This window comes from Genypterus blacodes, unplaced genomic scaffold (assembly GCF_046128005.1).
Source record: "Genypterus blacodes isolate CSIRO-AG114 ecotype Tasmania unplaced genomic scaffold, CSIRO-AGI_Gbla_v1 ptg000070l_1, whole genome shotgun sequence".
Lineage (NCBI taxonomy): Eukaryota > Metazoa > Chordata > Actinopteri > Ophidiiformes > Ophidiidae > Genypterus > Genypterus blacodes.
Genome location: NW_027466880.1, coordinates 4,896,957 through 4,910,223, shown reverse-complemented (window position 1 = coordinate 4,910,223; position 13,267 = coordinate 4,896,957). Strand labels below are relative to the sequence as shown.

Genomic DNA, 13,267 nt, shown 5'->3' with positions numbered 1-13,267 from the left:
GTTCATGTGTACGGTATTTTTTGTTGGCCTGCAGCTGTGCCTTTGTGCTCGCTCACAGGTGTCCCAGAGGAAAGACATCCCTGCTCTTTGCAGACGTAGATAAATCTGCTAGACCTTTTAAAATGTTTATGTTCCCCCATTGTGCCACGTAAAAGATATAATTTAGAGCCTCCCTTTCTTTGGTTCACCTTTTTAAAAGAAGAAAAAAAAAGAAATTGCTGCACAATGCAGATTTTCAGCGTATTCGCTCAGTTGGACGCCGCTGCTGTTGGCCTCGTAGTGAAATGTTCCCAGCATGAGCATTTAGACTCAGGAGCGCTTCACAGGCGCTGCAGTATTAAATGCGGTGCGTTCACTGCCAGGAGTGAGAGTGGGCCGAACGTTCCAAAGCCGGCCCACAACTTACTTGTGTTTAAGTATATGTGGTTATTTATTGCAATACATTTTCAAAACTTGTAGCCGCAGAAGGCCAAGGCCTTATACAAATAGGGAAGGGGGATGCTCCAGGTGTTGGCAAGGGAATTAGGCAGTTCATTTCAGACCCCCGTGCATAGATATATCTCCCTGGCAAAGGTCAACGTGGCTTTGCTCAGACAATACAGTGTCTGAAGCGATGAACCCAAAGTATTTTAATAGCGTATTGTTTGCAAAAGGAAATGAGTTGACGGGTAGTTCTGTTTACACCTCCACCTCCATCCTGCTGCACAACCACCACCCAATAACGGTGAAATAACCAGCCAGGCAGCACCTTTAATGTAAGCAGGCAGAGGTGAAAGCATGACCATGAACGCCGCCATCATCCCTCTGTCTTGCTCTATCTCTATCTCTCTCAAGGAGCACATGGATCGGTATGACCCCCCTCCCCCAAAGACACCGGCAGAAACATCCACTACATTTGCATTGTAAGCAGCTGGTAGCAAATCCTGTGGCAGTAAAGCGATAGTAGAGGAGCAGCGTGACCACAAACACCTTCAGGAGGAATCTCTGGCATTTAACATCGTCCAGTGAAAGGACGAAGGTACGAGGTAGAAGGATCAATGTAGCAGCCGATTCCTGCTTGTCTGTGTACATCCTGGCATCAGACTGACCTGTTTTGTTTTAGCTTCTAAACGGAAGTACAGAAGAAGAAAACTCCTGAAAATGAAATCGCTGCCGTTGATTACGTTGCAATAAATCCTTCATCTGGGCTAAAATCCTGATTTTCATGTTCATATCGGTGGAGTGGGATCATACATTCACATAGCTTCGAGCACTGTCCGACGTCTCCGGGCTCAACTTGGTTTGTTCACACCAACGCGTAGTGATGCACTTCAGTCTGCCGCTAACCTATGGAGTCGGCAGAATTTATAATTTGGTAACTACAGAGGAGTGCAGTTTCTCTTTCTGTGCCATGTCGCACTCACTTTTCACCTCTGTGCATTACACAAGGCTGCTGCACAACACACCCCAATGTTTTATCGAGGCACCACTATGGACAAGAGGCATTAGCTGCACAACAACATGAAGAGGCTCTTTGTTTCTGAGCGAGTTTCGAACGCACGCACGCAGAAAGGACCACACAACACAGCAGACCCACTAACATTTACCCTTCGCTCTCTCTGCACATTGCCGAGCACAGAGAGGTGTCTTTGCACCTCATGTGATATAGGAAACGCGGTGTAGAGTCTAGCCTAACTCCTGTTTTGAGCCAAACCTCATCTACACGTCCCTTTTTCATTTCTCAGGCTATTTGTTTTACTTACCACTGACATTTTGGTCTCCTGTTTGTTTACCAACAAAATGGCTGTGGCATGAGATTTCCTTGCGCACACACTTCGGTGTTGCGTGTTGCTGGGTTGGTGTGTTTGGGAGTTCCATAGTGGTTCTCCTGAGCAATGATAATTTCAGTAATTAAAATTGTCACGGCCAAAGGAAAGAAAATTAAAAAAAAAAATCACTTCACTCGCAAATATGTGAGTAAATATTTTTCTATCTGTGATCTTCCGGTTCGTTCTTCCATATTCTCTTTGGATCTTCTTTCCTTTGCAGTGAAACCTTCATAACATCGTCCATCTGTTGGCTTGAAGCTGCTCCCACTGCTTCTAATAATAGTTTGTTTTTGTGTCGCACTGCTGCCGGTCACGTCTGCTCCAGGGTCATCACAATATTTGCCTTCCCCCCCAGTGCCTCCCCCAACTCCAATTAAAGCTTCATTTTGGGAATAATAAACCAGTAATAACCTGCTGTTCATTTTGTCTACAAATTGTGGAAAATAAAATGGACACCATCATATTTTCCAGAGTTTAATGTGGCAGAAAGAGGAAGCCAACACAGCCCCATGTTTGCACCCTTTGAATCACAATTAATTGCAAAATTAATAGGATAAAATGCTGGTACATCTCACAGGGCGTGGAGCTTCTCTCATGCTTCAATGTCTCACTTCCAACACAAAAGAATGTTCTCACGTCCACATTGTTGGCTTGTTCTCACATGTGTTCGGCTGCTGTTCGCGGCTGCAGCACCTACGGCCCGTTACTACTGCTGAATATGACCAAACCGGAAAAGTCCATCCCACTTAAGCCTCTGACAGTAAAGTTTCTGCATACTTCTCCACAATCCGTGCATAGTTCTTCTCGCCATAATCAGCATGTAAAAACACAAACTGTAATTTTGCATCTCATGAAAACACAAATGTGCCACAAACGCAAACACATTGACATTTGACTTTGCCCTTAACTGCACATTCATGCTAGACTGCGATGTCATCCTGGTTATAGCAGCTTTATCAGAAACACGCTGCAGCTTCTGTTTGCCATAAGGTCTCAGTCATCATTTGCTTTAACTGCTGCCAGTGTTGATTTGCTAGTTGTTCCTCAGCCTCACTGAAGTGATTGAAGTGTTATCATTGGTTCATTGTACAAGCCATGCACTGATTTATATTTGCTTATCATAAAACAGTGTTGATTTGTTCAACATTAAAGCTATTTATTATTGCTACAAGGCAAGTTTCCGGCAGTTATGATAAGTGTTTATTGTAGTTTTCAGTAATGGATGGGATCCTCTGGTGGCGAGGATCTCTCGGAATATAAAGCCAAACCCGTGTTGCCTTCACAGCGTTTAGTCTGGATGCTTTAACCCCTCGGTGTGGTTTGTTTGGACAGGCAAGAAAGCAGCATTCTGGTTTATTTTCATGGTACAAAAGGTCGATCACTGGGGCCGCTTCAAGAGCATCATGACTCCTGTTTGGTTCAGGCTAACCAACAAGTTAGATCCCTTACTGGTGTTCCAGTATGCACCAAACAAGATCGATAGTCTTGGTTGGCTTCCAAATGAACTATTTTTCAGCTGTTGCAGGTGCAATCAAAGATGGTATGGTGACCATGACTTGGACTGAAGAAGAAGTAAAGCACTGTAAATTTGGGCTCGGGACTGAGTTTGTGTTATCGTCTGTTTGCGGCGCTGATGGGACAGGGCGATCAGGGCCAGGGCCCCGTTGTCTGACTTTTATGGCTCACCTGTGAAAACAAACGCATCTAATGATCACTTTGGCTCCTCTCGCCGTCTGCCGGGTCAAGTGTTCGTCACTGCATCTCAAGAGAAAGGACGCTTGGTCATCTTTGGACTCTGATTCCCACTGAGCTGCGCAGGCACTTAAGTAGTTAAATACAGCCGTCCAGCAGCATTTTAAGTTAGTAATGACCGTCTGTGTGAGTGTGTATGTGTGTGTGTGTGTGTGTCTGAACCCATCTAGTCTCAGTAGGAGTGTACCATCGGACAGATGTCATCCTAAGTAACTGCCCAAAACAATGGAATTATACACTAACACTACATTCACCGAAGTAGAACTAAATAATTGTATTCATGTCATTATAACTCCTCAGCTGTACTGCACTCAAAAGGTTTTGGCAACCATTGTGGTCACTTCATGGGGTGTGTACGGCCAAAGGCAGCGTCTGCATCAGATATGAAATCGGAGGACTTTTATAGCTTCCTTTCTGGCAGCAAAGGGTTTTTGTTTATGATTCTCCTGACTCTTATTGACATTTGGTTCCACGTCAAACATGCTTATTTGTCTCGGTGTACCAACTTAAACTGCAGTTTTAACTGTGGTTTGTGTTTTGGCTTCAGTGTGCTTTTGTTTCACAGTTTTTCAGAGGTGACCTAAACTTTGAGTTTCCTTACGATTTATAGGTGACATGGTTCTTCCAAATTGACTACACTTCCCGCCCTCTTGTTTGAATACGGTTCGGTGCAACAATTTGTCACAATTTTATGGAACAAATAAGTGTCAAGCAGAGTGAGACTCACGCAGTGGAGCCAACACTGAAATTAATTCTGGAGTTCTGGAGCAGTCAAATTGTAATTGTGCCTCTATTTGCCAATATCAACTCAGCTGTGTGTATTATGATTTTTACTCCTTTTTTTATATGCAGTCTTCTCCAACATCAGTACAGTGGCAACTGCATTTTGTTTATGCGCTCTTCCCCTGTAATGCACTACATTTTCATTGAAGTGAGTTGAATAGATGATCAAATGTGTGCATGTGTTTCCCTTTGCTTCATTGTGAATCAAAGCTTTGTGCTCCACTGAAAAGGCCCTTAAGATTTAACAGCCACGGGAACATCCAGCTCCCCTTGCCTGAGCACTGAAACATGTCCAGAAAAAAGCCACGTCACCTTGTGTCATTGAATGACTCCATCCCTTAAATGGGCTTCATCATGGAAACAGTGGGACTTTCATGTTTTGGCTGCTTTTTTTTCTAGAAGAGCACTGGGCAGTAATATGCAGACGCCCCCTCCTCTTCCTCCTTGTCCTCTGTTTGCGAAGTTCATCAGCTGAGGGGAATGTGTTCTCTCAGATAGGCAGCAGTTGTGGAAGGTTTTGCTATAAATAACTTGTCAGTGAGCCAGGCAGACTGTCCAGCTACAGCGCCTGTGAGCAGACGCCTGACAGGTGATATATGTACTCTCAGACGTACAGTAAGCAGTGTTACTGACAACGGCTAATGCTCCACATCTACAATGAGGGAAAGCAGTTGCCACATGAAATTCACAAGTCGGTGTTTCCATCTGTTTCAGTCAAAGATCATCTATGAACTTGTGTGACAGCCGTGTTTTTATCACGCAGATTTGTAATTTTTGGGTAACATTTAGAATGGAGGTTCTTTCGTGCTGTGTGTGAATAAAATGTCTAGTGTGAAACTACAGTATTTGATGGCATACAGCTGACGAGCGATATGGCTGGCCCTGATGTTATGATTGGCTGGGTTATTAATAGTCCCTATAAAGGGCCCAGCAGCAGGGTGGATTAAACAGGAGCACATGGCGGTGTACAATAAAACCATGGACACACCACCTGTCGGCACTTTCAAAGTCTTTCAGCAGACAGGGGGAGACGGTGGAGATTTATGTGATGCCATTAAAACAAAATGTGTGACTGCTCTCAACAAAGTTGAAGGCACAGTTGTGTTACACTAACTTGCTCGACTTGCATCGTGGGAAAAAAAAATGTGCAATGAACATTTCTCTCAAACAACAGCATACAGCAGTAGCACAGAACAGGACAAGCAGTCTGAAAGGTTGGAAAATTATTTTACACAACATATAATAAACATGATCCAGTTCCACTACAAAATCTACGATAAAGTTCATTGGCACGTGGCCGTGGCTTCCTGCTGTTTCAATTTCAATCTACTTGTATCTCATATTGCCTATTTTACCTCAGGGTCTACAAAAAAAGTTGAACAACAATAATAATAATGATACAACCTTCTTTCTTTCTCTCTATCTCTCTACTTTCCCCCTTCTTCTGTATGAAAAATTATCTCCAAAATGTACTATAACTGTATGCGCATTGTCATGTAAAATGTTTGCTTCAATAAGAACAAATAGAAAAAAAGTTTTGACAAAACTTTGTTGACCTGCAACACAGGCACACAGGTTACAAAGATACTGTATGTAATGTTTTGAGTGATCTCCCACATACTTAAACCAAACACCACACACAAATGTGGCACAATGATCACAGTAGCTTAACATGGTGCACCAAGTGAAAGCCAATGAAAACTGGTATGCCCATGAGCTCGATTCATATTTAAGAGCCACAATGGAAATTGCTCTCTCCAGTGTAAAAGCTCAATGAACTCTTCAAATTAACAAAGGAAACGCCAGTAAAGTGAGGTGTTTTGTGTCGGTGTCTGTTTTGCTGTACAGGGACATGGACAGAGAAAGAGAGACGAATTGGCACCACTGGAATGCGTAATATCAAAGCTTCCCATATAGATAAACTGATTCATCAACTGTGAGGGCTTGGATATCAGATGCATTCATCACTTGTGTGAACCAAATACAGTTTAAATACATTTCATACTGCTATAATTTTCCGTCAGACTGACACAGGTCTGGATTTTTGTGTGATTGCGTGTTTTAGGATCTATCTAATCTGAATCTCAAAATACCTCTTGTGATTTTAGGATTTCTCGTGAGCTTTGATGGGGTTGACGGCCACAGAGTGGCAGCAACATGTTGAGCTGTGGATAAGTCGGCAGCAGGATGTTGGTGGCTGATGTTTGTGTAACTGAACACTGCCAGCTCCCACAGCCACTAAAGCGTCCTCTGTAAATGCTGCTTTTTGATGCAAAGGCAATGACTGATTGCAGATGGCTCCATTCACTCGAGGCCTTGTGTGTGTGTGTGTGCGTGCGTGTGTGTGCGTGCGTGTGTGTGTGTGTGTGTGTGTGTGTGTGTGGGAAAAAGTGTTTGTTTGAAACGGGAGGACGTCTCATTATAAACCTGTGTGTTTATGCTCACAGTAATGTCACTAATTACAATCTTGCTTTATTTCCCCCCGCTTCATTCTGCTTCTGAGTGGGTGTTGAATGGGACATTATAAGCACTGTAATTAATGGCCAACTCATCCTCCACTTCCTCCTTCTTTCATCTCCCTCCCTGCTTTTTCTTATCATTGTTAGTCACATTCCATCAGTTTTTGCAGAGCACTGAGGCTTGCGAGCACTTGTTTCTGCCGTTTACTGCTGCTTCCCAGCTCGCTCCCTAGTCTCCCCCTGTAACCTCATTTCTCTCTGCTTATGTCACTCTTTCACCCCCCACCCCATCCCCCGCCGTTGTCCGTCTCTGCCTCCCCCAGAGTTTAGGATATCTGAATCAGAGTGAATGAACGGGCGCACTCAATGAAGCACATGATGGCTTAATGAGTGGTTCTCAGGAATGCTCCATTGTGCCATTTCCGTCCATTTGCGGTGAGGGTGAGTTTGGTTGGTCCTACAGCGACAGTTCATCTGCTTTAGGTTTCCACAACTGTCATACTTTTGAGATATGTTGAGTTTGAAGTTTATCTGGTTTAAAGTGACAATAAAAAGTGACAAACTCAAAATTTAAACAACAAATTTTTTTGGCCAAAAATTATGTGAATTTATAGTTGAACTTTTGTTTAGATTCTTTGTATCGTCTCTGTACTGTTAGATCTGAGTAATTGTTGAATGACCTCGTACGTAGTTTGTGTAGACAAAGCTCTGATGCATTTGGAAGAGTTTTTGAACAACATGCAGTGATCACCACCCACTGATCATGATGCTAAATGACACTCCTAAATACACCAAGCTATTGTTTCAAGTCAATTTCATTTCTATAGCCCAATATCACATACAATGTCTGAAATGGCTTTTAAGGCCCACAACATCAGGAAAATTACGAACCCTGTCCAGAGCTCCTTTGGAAGATGAGGAAAAACTCCAGAGAAAACATTAATGCAGTGGTTCCCAAACTTTTTCTGCTAGGCCCCCTTTTATAGATCAGAATATTTTTTGTTATTTTGTTCTTTGGCCTGTTAATTTATGGCGGGGACCTGACTGACATGGTACTCTGAGGGGGTTGGAGTGACACCCTGCAGGTAGGGCTGTATGATTCAGCCCAATTATCCCATTGGATTTTTTATCAAAATTATTATTAAAAAAAATTGTTTTGGTCATGTGGCTGCTTTGTTGAAGCCTGAAAACGCATAAGGTCACTCTGCCAACAACAAACTAAATCCAAACATTAAATATACTGTAGTAGAAAGAAAGCTATACTTCTGTATTTGCACTCGTTGTTGGGGAACCACCCCCCAATGGGTAAATACATTGATTAATTCGGGAGGATATTAATCATACCTTATTGTATTCAATTCAGGATAATTGAATCAAATCAATCTCATATCAGAACTAGTAAACTCTTTGTCACATTGGGACCTGGGAAAGAATATACCTATATAAGGTGTTTGGTCAGAGGCTTATGTGTGGGGGAGATTTGTAATTTTGTCACCTGATCGTATTTTGACATTTGAATCGCACTCTGGTGTGTTTACCCCTTCCATGCAGCCCATTTGGACAGGTGATGAACCTCCTCGGTGAGAGCGGGGTCCAAGCGAACGCAAGTGGAGTTCCATTGTAGTTGAAAAAAGCAATTATGAAAGAAAACAGCAAAATACCGGAATTTATAGGCTTTGTGGGTTTTTCCAGTATCGGGTCATTAGAGTGAGTTCTTTGCGACTGTAACTGTGTTAACTACATCTCTGTGCTTATTTATTGCATTATTTTTAAAAATATGCGTTTTTCCTCCAAAGTCTAAATGCTACAACCCACACCCACAGTTTTGCAAGCTCTCTTCAATTCAACGTCAAAACCACCCAAACCAAAAAAAAGGTGGAAGCTGATAACAAAAGGTCAAACAGTAGCCTGAGTTTACAGTCGTTCTAACTCGCCCTATGTTCTCGCTCTGTTGCAGGTTGCGCCCAGTCTTCTAAACCCGAGCTGCTGCAAGGTCGAGAGGTGACATGCCTCTGTAAAACGCCGCTGCAAACAAATGGTGAGAACTTTATTATTCTTATCAAATTATGTTTAGTTTAATGCAGCCACCTTACATGGTTCACCTAGGCCTCCAAAGTTAAAGGCTGGAGGTGAAAGTTCTTGTGCTGCTCAGTCACAGTGCAGAAGAATTTAGATGGAGGGTCATTTGGTTTATGTGAAAGACTTAATTGTTATTCTTTTGAAGTGGTTCTCTGGGTGCCAAAAGGTATAGAATTGATTTTATTAATCCCATTTAAGGAATATATTAAAATTGCTTGTGTTTCCTCTAAACCAGTGGTCCCCAACCTTTTTTGGGCCATGGACCAGTTTCATGTAAGACAATATTTTCACGGACTGGCATTCAAAGTGGGGGGATAAATATGACGAAATACAATGATACGACTGGTATATAAACAAATATAAAGTGCACAAAAACTACAACTCATGATTACGTTGATAGTGGGAGCCCTGAGTAAAGGTACCATGACTCAAGTACCGGTGGTTGGGGACCGCTGCTCTAAACTTTTAATAAATAGAAGATGAACAAGCAGATCAGACCACTATGGATTCATAGGAGTTAAAGTGATAATTCAGGGGTTCTAAGCACAACATGTGTCTGGTTCGAATTCATTTTAGTTCCATTTCTCAGTGTCTATTCCAATATTGAAAATTGGTTCATCCCTCAGTTAAGTTTTCGACCAATTTTGAGTTTTTGACCATTTGAAGTTCAGTTTTTTTCGTACTTTATTTTTGGTAATAGCTTTTAAAAAGACAGGAAAAGGCCTTGCAGAAGGGTCAGACAAAAACTGCACAAAAACTATGAACTGCAGAAACTCCTAAATTGTGGCCATAAAAGATACATTCACCTTATGGGGGCACACCTTCACTCACTCACTCACTGCACTCACAAGCAGAAGTGCTTGTTGTGATATATGGGCTGTTTCTGAAAATGTCCGATGTCGACACCTTTGATTTCAAACATGTGTCGAGTTTGAGATGCATGGCTGACCCGGCTTCACAAACGGTGACATGAATTGATCTCTGAAAAAGTTGAGAAATCAGGAAGCATTTTCAACAAAAGTAAAAATGTAAACTAACTCTAAATTAAAACTAACCCTAACAAATGATTAATTTGTAGCACCCTGTTTGTGTTTTCTCAGCTCTGCTGCCATGCCTCCGGGGATGGCGTATCTATCGGTTTCAGCAGTGCAGATGCTGCTGTCTCTACTGCTAATCGCTGTCGACTGGCCTTTGACCTCTTTACCCAGTGGTCTCGTTGAAGGATTTGACTCTTTCTACGCCTCCCACCTTTATCCCACCTTCACACGGAATGACACCCATTTCGAACACTTGGCTCTGCATCCTGACCCCAGCGTGGGTCGGATCTATGTCGGCGCCCGAGACCACCTGTTTCAGTTGGACCGTTTCCTCCATCCTGAGATCCAGGACAACACCGGCCCTGTCACAGACAGCCGTGAGTGCTTGCCCCCCGTGACCGAGAGCAACTGCCCACAGGCCAAGGTCACCAGCAACCACAATAAGCTCCTGTTGGTGGATCCATTCTCTATGGAACTTATTACCTGCGGGAGCGTCAACCAAGGGATTTGCCAGAAACGCAGTCTAGACTCTGTGGATGTGGTACTTTTTTCCACGGAGCGGCCAGTGGATACTCAGTACGTGGCAGCAAACCACCCCAATGTTAGCACTGTGGGCCTTGTGGTACGCTCTCACCCTAACAGACAGCCTGTACTGTTTGTCGGGAGGGGTTACACCAGCAGTCAGCCACCCATTTCCACACGAAACCTTGCCCAGGAACCAGTCTTTTCTTACGAGGAGACTGCCAAATTGGCTGTTGCTGGGCGTCTTTCGGAATATGACCATCATTTTGTGGCTTCCTTTTCGCACCGTCAACATGTATACTTCCTATTCTACCGACGAGACCTCAAGTCACAGTCTCGTGAGTACCGCACCTATGTCTCTCGTGTGTGTCTGGATGATCAAGCCTATTACTCTTATGTAGAGGTGCCTTTGGCGTGCCGCTCCAGCACAGGTAAATCCTATAACCTCCTGCAAGCTGTCCAACTCGGCCTCTCCAAGGACGGTGTCATAAGTGAAGGCTCGGAGATTTTGCTGGGTGTCTTCTCTACTCGCATGACTTCATCATCTCACCCCAGTGAGGACTCTGCCTTATGCGTGTTCAACCTTGAGGATGTGGACTACAGGATCAACTCCACCAGAGACCTTTGCTACACACAGATGGGTAAAGAAGCCGGGGCAGAGGCAGCTTACATCGAATATGAAGTCAAATCCAACTGTGCCAACCTGCCAGTGGTGAGTAAATGGGTTTGTTTCAGCTTATTTCAGTGGATAACCTACAATTACTCTAGTGCAGGGTTTTTTTTTTTGTAAGTTTGAGCATTTTGGAGATAATTGGTGTTACCAGTTTACTTACCAGGCCTGTGAGTGAACCCAGCACCATCCACTCAACAGAGGTTATGCACGCCACAATAAAAGTCATGCTGATTCCCAAATAGAACTGTGTAATGCCAAAATGATGGTAAGGCTTTCTAAAATCAAAATTTTTGGAGACTATTTTTCATGCGATGACTGAACCAATGTAGTAGACAAAACTACTCAAATGTTTCATTATAACTTCAGTTCATTTTCTGTCCATGCATTAACCCAGCCTGTCTTTACCACCACCTGTGGCAGACGCGCTGCTCTGGCCCTCAGTCTTGGCGTGAAACCATCAACGACTAACAATCAATATATTAATAACCCATACAACACTGCCAAAGCTGCATCAAATAACCAGTGTAGGACCAAGAAAACACATGACAAAGTGCGCTTTGGTACCAGCTGGGGCTCTCTTGAAATAAATAAGTCATCTTCGTACACAAGTTATGACAACAAACGCACTAACTTTCAAACAGCCATTAAGTGCTTTATAAAAGTGTTTTAACAACTTATTTCACCACAACAAACGAGTTGCCAACCTCCCCAAGCACACTGAGTAGCATTTAGCTTAGCACCATACACACATGCCAGTAGAGGCACCGGACAAACAAAGGCAAACAAAACTTCCCTTTATACTTTGACATAGTTATAATAATATATATAATTATATATATATAATTTCTGAGCCATAACATTGTCCAATTATGGAATAGATTTGCACACTCGTCATTTTGAAGCTGGAATAGTCCTTCAACAAACCACACTACGCTAGCTTTTCTCATATGGAACACATGCTGGTCTGACCAACACTGACCAATCACTTCTTGGGGACATAAAAAATTATACCTACAGATTTAATTTTTTTTAAAGTTTGAGAACAGGGACCAGCTTGTAAAGTGCTTGTAAACACACTGATTGTTGTTTTGTTTTGTGAGGTTGCGGCGCGAGCATCGTCTATTGGACCTGCCTGCTTTTTACAGCAGATTGATCTGAAAGGGAGGGCGAGTACATGCCGGGCAGCCTAATCTAATAGGTTTCTTGTTATGTTGGGATTGATTATCAGCCTTGGCCATACGTGGTGGAATTGGGGTGGGGGGGGGGCACAATGTCTTAACAAGAACTGACAGGGACAAATAAAGTCCGTACAGAAAGGGGGGGGGGGGTTATGATTGGATACAGAGGAATCAAGACTAAGAAAATGAATAGATGGATTAGAAAGTGAAATGGACAAATGTGAAGATGTGTAAAAGGGAAATCAGTACAGCATGTAATGAGAGAGAAAGAGCTATGAGCAAGCGAAAGGGAGCTAAAATGTGTTTAATAGTGTGATTTATATCTCAGATGTTGATAATGGGGTAATTCATAACACAATGGCAAATTTAACGTCTCATTAAGGGCAAAATCCACTTTCCCTTATTCATAAACATCTGTTGTTTGCGGCGTAAGGCATTACTGTTTTATAGGAGCCTATAAAACACATGGTCAGGCAATATGAAGACCCCCTCTCTCAGTCTGACTAATTTTCATTGGTGTGGAATCTGTGAGATTTAAATTTACTTAAATGGCGGATTTTGATGGAAATCTTGCACACATTCAAGTTGCACTGAGCCCCAACCTCTATAAGACACCTGCTAGTGTAAGAGAAGAGGTGAAATTCTATGTTAATACGTTTCATCAGGGGTCGCCAACACGTCGCTCACCCGGTTTTGAGTAGCTGGCCAAAGGTAAAAGAATACGTATATTTGACAAGACAATGTCACTTGGTAAAGCTGTTTAAATTTCTATCCAATCAAATTCACAATCATTCCACCCCCTTTTGTCACAAAACAATTATAAACCACTCAGCTGTCAGTCCAACACATGAAGCAGCTGTCAAGTTTGGTTACGAGACACCGTAACATTCGGCTAGCAAGCACAGGCCGGATTTGACGATGACCGCCCCGAAAATAGCCCGATGAAAGGCAACAAGGAAGGAATTCATGAGGAATT

At 42.9% G+C, this 13,267-nt stretch overlaps 1 protein-coding gene across 2 annotated transcripts in view; it reads left to right on the top strand.

Moving 5' to 3' along the window:
- Positions 1 to 13,267, top strand: part of plxnb1b (plexin b1b) — a 67,550-nt gene that overhangs the window by 24,733 nt on the left and 29,550 nt on the right. For both annotated transcript variants that reach the window (XM_076156477.1, XM_076156476.1), the window contains exons 2-3: positions 8,760 to 8,840; positions 9,982 to 11,152. In XM_076156477.1, coding sequence (XP_076012592.1) covers positions 9,992 to 11,152 — 1,161 coding nt within the window. In that variant the 5' untranslated portion in view covers positions 8,760 to 8,840; positions 9,982 to 9,991. The remainder of the gene's footprint in view (positions 1 to 8,759; positions 8,841 to 9,981; positions 11,153 to 13,267) is intronic.